Below are 13,166 nucleotides of genomic sequence, written 5' to 3'. Positions count from 1 at the left end.
TTTTCAGGAAAAATAAATTTATTTTTATTTTAATGCAAAAATGCACAATACCTATCCCAATTTTTTGGTGAAATATAAAAAGACGATGTTACCATAAATAAATAGAAACCAAACATGCCAGGCTTTAAAATTGCGCAACGTTGACAAACTATGTAAGTTTTACTATCCATAGATGACGCTTTAAAAGCCTTTACATAGGTTACTACTTTAAATGTACAGAGGAGGGCTGGGGCTAGAATTACTGCCCATGATCTGATGTTCGCAGCGATACCTCACAGCGATCGCTGTTTGCTTGTGAGCGGGACCGACAGGCTAGCATGGGGGGGGGGGGCACTTTAATTTTTTTTATTATTATTATTTTCTTTTATTTTTACACTGTTGCTTTAAAAAAAAAATCTAATTTGAACACTTTTATTTCTGTCATAAGGAATGTAAACATCCTTGTGACAGACAAGTACTCTTTATTGAGCGATACCAAATCATTCTTCTGCACTTCAAAGCTCCAAGATCAGAGTTTTTGAATACTTTAAATTTTTTTAAATTGGCACAGTTGCTATCTGGAGAAAACTGAAAGTGATGTCATCTCATTGCTTCTGGGTTATCATAGGGGAGACCCAATTAGGGTTGCCACCTGTCCGGGATTCACCCGGACAGTTCGGGTTTGGAATCATGCATTCCGGTTTCAGACCACCTGGAGCCTGGACATATTATGCAGACCAGACTATGGCTTACCAGCAGGGTTGCTGGCTGTAGTTGTGTAAACCGAGAGTGTCTGTAAGGCCCCTTTCACACTGAGGAGTTTTTCCGGCGGTTTAGCGCTAAAAATAGCACCTAAATACCGCCTGAAAAACTCCTGCCCTGTAGTCTCAATGTGAAAGCCCGAGGGCTTTCACACTGAAGCGATGCGCTGGCGGGACCGCTCCAAAAGTCCTGCCAACAGCATCTTTGGAGCGGTGTGTTTACCGCTCCTTCCCATTGAAAGCAATGGGCACCGTGGTAATACCGGTAATACCGCCGGCAATGACCCTTTTACGGCCATTTATCGGGGGTTAATACCACACCGCTAGCAGCCAAATAGCGCCGCAATTCCGCGGCAATATGCCGCCACCGCACGTCCTGTCACAGTGTGAAAGGGGCCTTAAACTCTCTTTCATACTGCCCAAAGCCAGCACTAACAATTACCCCTCCACCACACAGACAGGATAGGAGAAAGGGCTTGATCTGCTCCTCTTCCTCCCGCCCCTACAACTCTGTGCCTGCCCACACTCCAGCAGCCTCAGCTACATCTGGATACGAGGTGCCTACTGCCAAGCGGTGAGTGATCTCACCATCCATCCCCAGTCTAAGGGGGGGGGGGGTGACCTTGGGCCTGGGCCTAGGCCTGGGCTCGGGTGTGGACAGGACCCTCCTGCAACACATAGATGTTCAAGCCAGTGCATCACCTCATTAAAGCAAATCTATCAAGAACAAAAGTATAAGGGCCGCCATTACTGATCTACTGAAATAGCTAGATGCCTGGCTGATTTTCTAACCCATTGGCTTCAGTACCTTAAATCACCAACCCCCCTGGGATAACATCACTAAATAACTGCAAAACATTCAGAGGCAAAAAGAATGGACGGCGGAGCTTCCAAATCCAGTATAATACTGCCATCTGTGTTATAAGGTAACAATATATACAGGGAGCCCCCACTTCCAACCAAAGTTATGACAGAACATCTTTTCATTTTATTTTGTCCACTATTTTCAAATCAATAAATAGTGCCATTTTAAAATGATCATCCTTGGGGAACCTATAAAGTCTATATCTAGTTCTCAATTTATTTTTACAGGGCTACAAGTGCAAGGACATCACCCCACTTGTGCTACCAAACTATCAGCCTCGCTGCCATAGTAGAAGATGGGCCTTTTTTTTTTTTTTTTCTTTGTGAATGGATGACACAGCTGTGAAGATGGAGCCATGCCCAGCCGCAGCAAAATTCAAACACAACAGGAGCCTGCAAGGAGATTACCCCCCAAATGCAGTAAGTGAGAGTGGGGGCTGAGGACTATGACCATGTTTCATGTAACACTCTAAAGTCTCATGCACACAGGCTCGCTACCGTGTACACTCATGCAGGCGTTGTGTTCGCCTACTCAGGCATACCCCCCAACATTTTGAGATGGGAATGAGGGACACCCACTAGCAAATGTATGTAGGCATAGGACACGCCCCTTGCCACACCCCTTAATCGCAAATGGAAAAAAAAAAAAGGGCAAATTAACCCCTTCCTTACCGGGCCATAATAATATGACGCCGGCAGGAACCCTCCCTTCCTCCAGGTGGTCTTTTCTTCCCGACCATCTAGGGGGCGCGGGCCTGGCGGCCGCGATGTTCGCCGGGCACCCACGATTTCCAGCGATCACGGCAGGAGCGTGGATCTGTGTGTGTAAACACACAGATCCACCTCCTGTCAGAGGTGGGGAGACAGTGATCAGTGCAGTTTTATAGCACTAATCGCTGTATAAATGTAAATGGTCCCAAAAACGTGTCAAAAGTGTCCGATATGTCTGCCGCAATGTCACGGTCACAATAAAAAAATAATTATTAATCGCAGATCGCCGCCATTACTAGTAAAAAATAATAAATAAAAATGCAATAAATCTATCCCCTATTTTGTAGATGCTATAACTTTTGTGCAAACCAATCAATATACGCTTATTGCGGGGTTTTTTTACCAAAAATATGTAGAAGAATACTTTTGGGTCTAAACTGAGGATTTTTTTTTTTTTTTTAATTGTGATATTTATTAAATCAAAAAGTAAAAAATATTGTGTTTTATTTTTCAAAATTGTCGGTCTTCTTCTGTTTATAGCGCAAAAAAAAAAAACTCAGAGATGATCAAATACCACCAAACGAAAGCTCTATTTGTGGGGGGAAAAAAACAAAGATTTCATTTGGGTACAGTGTTGCATGACCGCGCAGTTGTCATTCAAAGTGCAACAGCGCTGAAAACTAAAAATTGGTCTGGGTAGGAAAGGGGTGAAAATGCCCAGTATGGAAGTGGTTAAATCCACACATGCTTTTTTTTTTTTTTTTATCACTACTATTCCTTTATATTTACAAATGCAGCAATTTAGAATTTGGATGAAAGAGTTACTGGAAAACACTTGAAAGAAAAAAAAGTGTTTTTCATACACAACTATATAGATCAGACCAACATGAGGGACAAATGAGGAAAAAAGAGGGACTTTGCTACAAATCAGGGACAGTTGGGGGCTATGCACTCAGGGATGCACAGGTGTTCAGTGCATCCCAGTGCAGGCTGTCCCATTCATGTTAGTTGGGCCACAGCAGCTGCATGGACACAGCTGACGCAGTCTGCGCTCAGAACTGTGCACTTGCACCGATTTCAAATTGGGAGCAGCAGCTGTATCCATGCCGCCACAGCCACTGCGTCCCCATTGACACAAATAGGACTGCCTGCATGGGGATGCACGGGACACCTTTGCATCTCTGTGCAGGCAAACATGGCCCTCACTCAGGCATACGCTGTTGTACGCCCGTGTGAGTGAGGCCTAAATATTGGTGTATAATGAAATGTGGACAGAAAGTTGGACTTCACTTTTAACACATTTTATTGCTGTCTGTATCCTACCTGGAAAAGCCCAGACAGTCATAAACTTATGTTTTTATTGATGTGCGCGTGTTCTGGTTGAAGAAATTTCCTGCCTTGAAGACAACCATTTCTTCAACAGGAAGGGAGGGAAATACTTCCCTAGATGGACATAGGCAAAAAAAAAAGTTTATAGTAAAAGGTAAATATCCACAATAAATTGATGTTGCAAGAGTCCTGTGCAAACAAGTGAATAAGCACAATACTTAAAAAGACTCAGTGGCCGCCCGTCCATTAGGGGCACCCGGGCGCCTCCCCCTCTTCTCCACACCACCCCCTATATGACTAATGGATAGATTCGTGCATAGTGAATCTATCCACGGCCACTGCTGCCACTCCCTATTCAGGCATCCGGCCCCTTTCAAAACACCTGAATTACGGGGGTGTTTTTTGAAGCACCTGATGGATTTGGTGGTACGGTTTGACGCCCAACCAAAGAAAATTACCACGGGCCGCCACTGCGGTTGATTGCTACCAACTATTGAACCACATCTACTATACGGATATAGAGTTTGCAGTTGATGCGCGTTACCCGTTGATTGAAGGTGAGCGGCCATTGCACATGGCGGTGGAGTTTTTCTTGGATTGAGCACTGGAATATGCGATTGCTCTTACTTCACCTGGATCGTTTTTGGGAAGCACTATTCTACATCTCACCCATAAACTTTAAGTAGTGCATTTACTCACTTGTTTGTACGGAAAACTTGCAACACCATTTATTGTGGATATTTTCCTTGACAGATTACTTTACGTTTGTATCTTTTCACTACTTTTGACTATATACTATAGTCTTTGTTGCGGTTTTATTTGGTTATTATTGTTTTATTTAGTGCTGCTCCATTCATATATTTTTAACATGAGTTTTATACTCACAAAACTATAAAATCAAAACAACAACAACAAAAAAAAGGTTTCAAAACAATCACAGATATATCATTTTTATTAATACGAATCACAATTTAAACAATTCTGCTTACAAAACACACAACTCTGTTAAAGCTCATTAAACCAAACAAGATTACAAAAAAAGTAAAATAAAAAAAACTTCCAGTTAAAGGCAAATTGGCCTATTTTAGTGCAAGTACAGATGAAGGTGAGCTCGGATGTAAAGCATCCTTCTCCATGTACTACAATAAATATTCTCAAGGAGCGTGCAGTACACTCCTGGTTATAATCCTTTAGAGGTAATGTAAGGTTCTCACACAGATAACATTTATGCTGAGCATTTGTCTATTGCTTTTCCTGTGTGTAAACATGACTCCAGAAAGCATAAGTAAAATTCCAGTATTTCTCATTGGTGCAAAATAACACAGTCGTATAGAAGATACTTAAGAATAATTGTAGTCTGTGTCAATCCTGTAGTGGTAGGTTAATTGGTGTCCACTGAAAATTAACCCTATTGTGTATGAAGGAACATTAGATTGTTAGCTGCTTTGGGCACAGCAAGTTAAAAGAATGGTTTGTTTGTTTCTTTCATTGAGTCCTGGTTCAGAAAAAAAAACTTGAATGGGAGCTCTCAGCATGGGTTCCCAACTGCCCACCCTACACAGGATGTGAAAAGGTGGAACAAGTTGATGGACTTGGCTTTTCATTGCCACAGACCCAAATGTTGCATCCATGGAAGACCAGGTCAGCCAACTGACTTACAATGCTTCCACCAATGGGTCCCCCCAAAACACAAGAGCATTTTCGGCTATGCAGATAGTTACCTAGTGTAACACAGATGCTTCTGCATTAAAAGCCTTTGCAACACCATTGCTTGAAGAAAATCATTTAAGTCCTTTGTTCGGTGACCTAACTACAGCCTCTGACCGAATCTTCATGCCAGACACTTCCAGATGTGTCCGCTGCCTTGGTCCTCTGCAGTGCACCATCAATCCTCTCGCTGACCACTCGGTCACTATCCTGTAATGAAGTAGGGGTTGTTAGGAGACACCACAGTGCACAGCAGGCATCCAACACACCTAGGAGTGTTGTATGGGGAAGATTTTGCCAGTGACTGTAGCTAATCAATAGACCAAAGCAAGGACCCATTCCCCCATAGAGAGGTTAGCACAATGAGTCTTCCACAATAAGAACTGTAGGCCAATGTTGTCTAAATGGAAAAATTTATGAATTAGTATTAGTTATGCTTTATGATAATAGACACCAAGTGTTTATTGCTTTAATCTGCAATTTAAAAAGTCCATTCCTTTAGGCCTATTCATACAAGTGACATTTTTAGATGGCATAGGCCAGTGATGGTAAACCTTGGCACCCCAGATGTTTTGGAACTACATTTTCCATGATGCTCATGCACGCTGCAGTGTAGTGGAGCATCATGGGACATGTAGTTCCAAAACATCTGGGGTGCCAAGGTTCGCCATCACTGGCCTAGGCCTACCTAAAGGACTTTAAGGCAAGCACTTAATGAATCACTGATCGCTAGAGATTCTTAGCTTTAAAAACAGCAAGTCCCTTATAACTAGGCCCTACTTATCAAGTTATTGAATGTGGATTTAGATACAATTTACAGAATGGACACTTCGGTGTTCTGTTTACATGGGTCTAGAACAGGGATCTCCAAACTACGGCCCTCCAGCTGTTGCGGAACTACACATCCCACAAGGCATTGTAAAACTCTGACATTCACAGACGTGACTACTGACTAGGCATGATGGGAATTGTAGTTCCTGAACAACTGGAGGGCCATAATTTGGAGACCCCAGGTCTAGAACAACCTCCCTCAATCTTTTTACCCCAGAGGAACCCTTAAAAAATGTTTTTCAGAAGAGAATACCCCCTTACATTGGTGACCAGTGGGACGAATGCTACCCTTACAGACATCTAAAAAGATCTATGGGGTCATAACGATGGCTCCGCCAAGTGGCATAGGACAGGGAAGGATGCAGGCACCATCAGATGGAAGGTTAATCAGCCACAGCGCATGGGACCTCCTAGCAACTTCTGAAAGAAACCCTAGTTGAGAATGGTTGGTCTAGAGCAGGGGTGTCAAACTGTGGCCCTCAAGCTGTTGCAGAACTATAAGTCCCACCATGCCTTTGGGAGTCATGCTTGTACCTGTCAGCCTTACAATGCCTCATGGGACTTGTAGTTTGGCAACAGTTGAAAGGCCGCAGTTTGGCACCTGTGGTCTAGAGGCAGCTGAATGGATTCACAGAAACTTGTGGGCTTTGTGCATTAGTGGTAGGAATAGGGGGTAGGGGGTGAATCTTGCGTTTCCCTTTTATAACCAGTCAAGTTTTACCTTTCATTCTTTTTAAATGGTAAATACTTTCAAGAGATAAAAAGGCAAGATGATAAAGTTATTCCTTTTTTGGGGGAAACTGAAAAAAAAAAAAAAAAAGAAGAAGATTATGCAAACATACAAGGCACTGATATCTCCCCTTCGGGCTTATTCACGGATTAAAGTGTTATTTTCACTTTTGCAACCAAGTTGTGATAACACCTACATGTTCCCACCTAGATAGCATAATTTAAAGTTATATTAAACCCAAAATCAAACATTTTAGCTTACCAATTCTTCGATGTTATGGCGGAGATTATATATATATTTTTTTACTTTTTTCCATCAGATGATCTGGCCAGCAAGTCTATATCTCAAAATCACAAGCTCTCCTTCAGATGCATAAGTTACATGGATACAATAAACCATTTAACATTGGCAGGGGCGTTTACAATGATCAGCTTTTATCTATGTAAAACTTTCATCCGAAAAGGATAAACCCGTTTGCTGTAACTGCTTATAAATTGTAAGCTGAAGTTTGGCTTTAATTTGTTGGTATATCTAAATCTGCTGGTACATCCAACACTCCGTACCTTCAAACTTACAATGCTGCTGCCCAGATGTGCCCCTGTGCTCCTTAATCCAGAGTGGAGGCACTTTAATACAGGAGGTAGGTTACTGGCCAGATCACCAGAAATAAAAAAAGCCTAACATAACAAAACGAATGCAGCCACCACATGCACGGGTTGCCAAGCAGCAATATATTGCATTTTTTGTTTAAAGGTTGAATATCCAAAAAAATATTTTTTTTAATTGCTGCTGACCTTTTTACTTGCTGAAAACTCTGTGCCCTGGTTCACATTGGTGCAATTTGACATGTCAAATCGGTGGCAATTGCACAGTCCTAATCGGTGCAGCACTGCACCGATTTCAAAAAAGTAGTTTCTGTACTACTTTTTGTCATTTCGGGGGGTGCGATTTTCATTGACATCTGTGCAAAAACCCGCACAGATGTCTCTGAAATCGTCGCCAAAATCGGAAAAGACATGTGGGAATGAAATGGTGCGAGTTCAGCTAAACAGCATTTCATTCCCGCACTCCCGGGCTTTGTTAGATTTCCCTTCTTTGTAATGTGAAGGTATGCTTATCATAGTTTTCTGTGCTGGCAGATCCCAGTATTAGTTGTAATTAGATATTCTAACAAAGGATTAAAGATCAAGACTTGGGAGGTACAATGTACATTGATGCCCCCCCCAACAATGCAAACTATTTAAAACTGCCTATAGGGTCCTATGTATGAACCTTCTACAAAGAATCAACAAAAAAGGTAACATTTGGTTAATTATCATTAAATATGCCATGTGAATGGGAACACATTTAAAATATATTGAAGTTTATGTCAGGTGGCTATTGTTGTTCCATGTAGATAAAACAAAAGTGAACAGAAAAGTGCACCACCTCTTCAGGTTCTTAAGAAAACCCATCGTCCTTCATAGCAATATTCTGGCAAAAAACAGTCAGCTGAAAAACCATAAATTATTTTACTGGGAATCAGGTACTCCCTTTCTCAGCCATTTATTTGGATAATCAAACACTCATGAGAAAGCAGCCTATTGGTTGTCTCCGAACCGATGACATCATCCAGACACAAAATGCCCGTCTTTACTGAGCGGTGACAGACGATTTTCAAGACTTATTGGCACAATACACCTGAGTATAGATTAGTTATTCTAGCAACAAGACATTTAAGTATAAATCTAAATCTGAGGTACTTGAATGCTTAGTGTTAGGTCCGTTTAGATCACTCCTTGAGGGGAAAAATATGTTTATTTATTAAAATTCATGCTTCTATAGTTCAAGGACTAACATGTCAGAATTCTCATACAATAATCATGCCTGTAAAGGAGAAGACCATTGTACATTTATTTTTAGATTTCTTTACGAAGCCTCAGGTATGAACATTTCTAGATGAACCCCATCTGTAGTGTAGTGTATTTTTTGGTAACGTGTACGAGGATAATTTAAAATGCAGTGAATGCTGAGTGAATGTAAGGCTTCATGTACACATAGCCTATTATGACCGCCAGCCACAGGAAAACGCAAGGCGCAGCCAAATCGATTTTTGCGGCCGGCAGTCAAAACGTTCCCATCAATTACACGATTCTTCTGCATTCAGGAGAGGAAGGTTGAACCTCCCCTAACCGCAGCAACTCCTAAACAATTCTAAAAGCCTATGTGTACATGGACACATAGGGTTTTATGACGTTAAGTTTAGGCGCTTCGGCAGAAAGAAAAAACACGCTAAAAGCTCCTAAAATCAAGTTTAGGAACTGTAGTGTACAGGAAGCCTTGAAAGGGTTCGTTTACGATATAATGCAGTAAAGCCAACGATAAATTGATCGAAATTCTGCTGAACCAGGTACATTTCAATCCATGTATGGGCAGGCTGGTTGTACCCAAATTGAATAATCAATAGATTTTGGTATAACCAGCCTGTTTGATTTTTATTTTTTTACATACAATTACTGCCAGAAGCCATAGCTGCTAGCAGTAATTATTGTATCCTGCTGGCTAGGAAGGCTCTCCATGACCCCCACTGGCAGAATACAATAGCACTGTAGGACCCATTTTGTTTATGGGGGAATCAACCAATTTTCTTCCCTCCCCCCACCTTATGGAAGGAAAGAACATTGCATCATCTATAGCTCCGCTTAAGACTTTTGAGTGAAGCCTGATATAATCAGTCACCCTCTGGCCTCATATCTCCCCTCCACGTTCCCCAGATCTGTTCCTGCACATCTTGGAATGCTAGCAGTACCAACCTTTTTTTTTTTGAGTTCTAGATAATCAAAATTAAAGCTCAAAATTACGACAAAGAATCCTTGTAACGGCTGAGTTCGATGTTCAGATTTGGAAACGAAGTCTACCACAGTCACCGAGAGATGCAATTTACCAGCTTCTAGAATTTTTTTTTTTTTTTCGGTGGACTGGTCATCTAAAAATATGTTCCTCAGTCTACGACAGTAATATGAAGTTTCCCCCCATAGAACACACGCCATGTAGTGTTGTGGACCTCAGAACAGAACACCTAGCTACATGGGCAAAGCTATGTGGGACCCCCCCCTTTTAAATTATTTCCAGTGAAGGGTATTGTAAACGCTAGAGCATACAAAGACATTTTAGACAATTATGCATTTCCACTCTTGTGGCAACAGCTTGGAGGAGGCCCAGCATGACCATGCTCCTGTGTACAAAGCCAACTCCATAAAGACCGGAATCAATGGTTCAGTGTGGAGAAATCAGAGTGGTTTGCACAAAGGCTTGAGCTCATCTCTACTTGGGATGAATTGGAACGTTGACTACGTACAAACCAGCTCTTTGAGTTTAACATCAGGACTTGACATCACAAACGCCGTTTTGGCTGAATGGGCACAACTCCCCTTAGAAGGCTTTCCACAAGATTTTGAAGGTCATTTAAGAGTGGAGGCCGTTATAGTCCAAAGGGGGCAACTCCATAATAATGCCTATGAATATAGAATTACACTCGTATAGATGTGATGGTCAGCTGACATATTTTGGTAATATAGAGTAGAAACACCAAGACTTCTGCATTACCATAGTACAATTTTGATCATTGACCCCCCTGAAAGGCACAAACCTAAAAATAACCAGGCTGGTATTAGAATTACATTTTTCTGATATTAATATTTTCTTCTACCTTTAGGAGGTATGCATGACTTCTTATTCCAAGTCTTAAGTGCTTAGTTTTATTATACAGTAATGAAGTAAACCTCTGTTTTGTCAGTGAACTTTGAACTTTGCTTGAAGTCTGCAACATGTCTGCTTTTATTCAGAGATCATGATGTTTTCCTCTTCTAAAAGTCTCTGGGTAATACATTAGGATGTCGTCAAAATCAAAAGTAAAGAGGATTTCAGTGGAGTAGATGTTGACATTACCACCGGATTATTTTGGACTGTTGCCGAGACGTTACCAAGACCTTTTATGTATCTATTCCCTGTAGAAATGAGTAGAAATCTCTTTGGAGTGCATTTACAGAATACAAAAATAAGTCTATCACTTCAGCTACAGATATTTACGGTCTTAGAACCAATACAGTGACGATCCACTATAGCAATCATCAGGCACCAGTTCTCTGGCTGTCACCTCGGACCTCCTGAAGACTCACAGAAAATTCGATTTTTACAGTTCACAACTCATTCATAAATTCAACTTCATCTTCTTGTGGTTGACAAAGTTTAGAGTTAATATTTAGTGGTTGTTAGTGGGTGGATGCATACAGTCAGACTCAGACATCAGACTCCATTCCTGGATAACACCTGCAACAGCCTTTAGAGGCAAACTCAATCTCGGGCCTCTCCAGAAGGACATCAGCTGAACTGTTCCATTCACTGATGACGTCTTCTACACGGCTGATGTAGAGGAGGCAGAGAAGAACTCCAAGGAACTGCCAAAAAGGACAAAGCAATGAGCGTGTATACATAAACAAACTGTGCACAATTATTTACAGATGTCCGAGTGGATCGCACCAGCAAGTGAGGTTGTTGACCAACATTGGGGAATCTTTTAGAGCATTGCTACAAGACAATGTTAAAAACCCAATTACGTATTTAATTAAAAAGAAAATCATCCTATACATATATAAAAATGCTTGAGGAGCAAGCTCAGGTTAGGTTAACCACTTGCCAACCGATATATAAAATCGGCAAAGTTGCACTGGTGTGCAAAACCACCTACCCATACGTCACTTCGTCATTGGCAGCAAGCGGGTGCACGCCGCCGGCTGTGGCAACGTGCCGGTGGGCTCTATGTCCACCGGTGGCCTGCGATCGTGGCACGGAGAGGCAGAAGGGGGCGATGCCTATGTAAGCACGTCATTTCCCTGTTCTGCCTAGCAACATGACAGGGATCTACTGCTCCCAGTGATCAGGAGCAGTGATCTCTGTCATGTTCTAGTGAGCCCATCCCCACCTACAGTTAGAACTCACCGAGGAAACACACTTAACCACTTGATCGCCCCCTAGTGTTTAACCTCTTCCCTACCAGTGATTTTTTACATAGCATCAGTGCATTTTTACAGCACTGATCGCTGTATAAAAGTCAATGGTCCCAAAATAGGGTCAAAAGTGTCTGATCTGTCTGCCGCAATGTCGCAGTCATGATAGATAAAAAAAAAAAACGCAGATCACTGCCATTACTAGTGAAAAATAGAAGAATATATATATAAGTTATGGGATATTATAGCAAAAATTGCTTTTTCCTTTTCAAAATTGTTGCTCTTTTATGGTTTATAGCGCAAAAAAAAAAAAAATAGCAGAGGTGAGCAAATACCACCAAAAGAAAGCACTATTTGTGTGTGGGGAGGGGGGGGGATGTAAATTTTGTTTGCGTACAATGTTGCACGACTGCGCAATTGTCAGTTAAAGCGATGCAGTGGCGTATCGCAAAAAAGGGCTTGGTCGGGAAGGGGGGGTACAAGCAGACAATTAGCATCCATGTTACCCAGTCATACAGCGACTTGAAAAAGTATTCATACCCTTTCAAATTTTCCAAATTTTGTTATGTTACAACCAAAAACGTAAATGTATTTTACTGGGCTGTTTGGTGAATGACCGACACAAAAGTTGCACATAATTGTGAAGTGAAAGGAAAATGATCAATGTTCTTCAGGATTTCTTATAAATATATATCTGAAAAGTGTGGCGTGCATTTGTATTCAGCCCCCTTTACTCCGATACCCCTAACTAAAATCTAGTGGAACCAATTGCCTTCAGAAGTCATGCAATTAGTAAATAGAGTCCACCTGTTTGTAATATAATCTCAGTATAAATACAGCCGTTCTGTGAAGCCCTCAGAAGTTTGTTAGAGAACCTTTGCGAACAAACAGCCCCGTGAAGTCCAAGGAACATACCAGACAGGTGACTGATAAAGTTGTGGAGAAGTTTAAAGCAGGTTTAGGTTATAAAAATAATATCCCAAGCTTTGAACATCTCACGGAGCTCTGTTCAATCCATCATCCGAAAATGGAAAGAGTATGGCACAACTGCAAACCTACCAAGACATGGCCGTCCACCTAAACTGACAGGCCGGGCAAGGAGAGTATTAATCAGAGAAGCAGCCAAGAGGCCCATGGTAACTCTGGAGGAGCTGCAGAGATCCACAGCTCAGGTGGGAGAATCTGTCCACAGGACAACTATTAGGCCCCGTACACACGAGAGGATTTATCCGCAGATACGGTCCAGCGGACCGTTTCCACGGATAAATC

At 41.7% G+C, this 13,166-nt stretch overlaps 1 protein-coding gene across 1 annotated transcript in view; it reads right to left on the bottom strand.

Moving 5' to 3' along the window:
* Positions 1-8,416: 8,416 nt before the first annotated feature.
* The window catches only part of TSPAN15 (tetraspanin 15), a 60,688-nt gene continuing 55,938 nt past the window's right edge, over positions 8,417-13,166 (bottom strand). The window contains exon 8 of the mRNA XM_040323312.1: positions 8,417-11,348. Coding sequence (XP_040179246.1) covers positions 11,190-11,348 — 159 coding nt within the window. The 3' untranslated portion in view covers positions 8,417-11,189. The remainder of the gene's footprint in view (positions 11,349-13,166) is intronic.

The sequence above is a fragment of the Rana temporaria genome, chromosome 9, assembly GCF_905171775.1.
Source record: "Rana temporaria chromosome 9, aRanTem1.1, whole genome shotgun sequence".
Lineage (NCBI taxonomy): Eukaryota > Metazoa > Chordata > Amphibia > Anura > Ranidae > Rana > Rana temporaria.
Note: the sequence above shows the minus strand (reverse complement) of the source record. Positions and strands in the feature narration are given on the sequence as shown.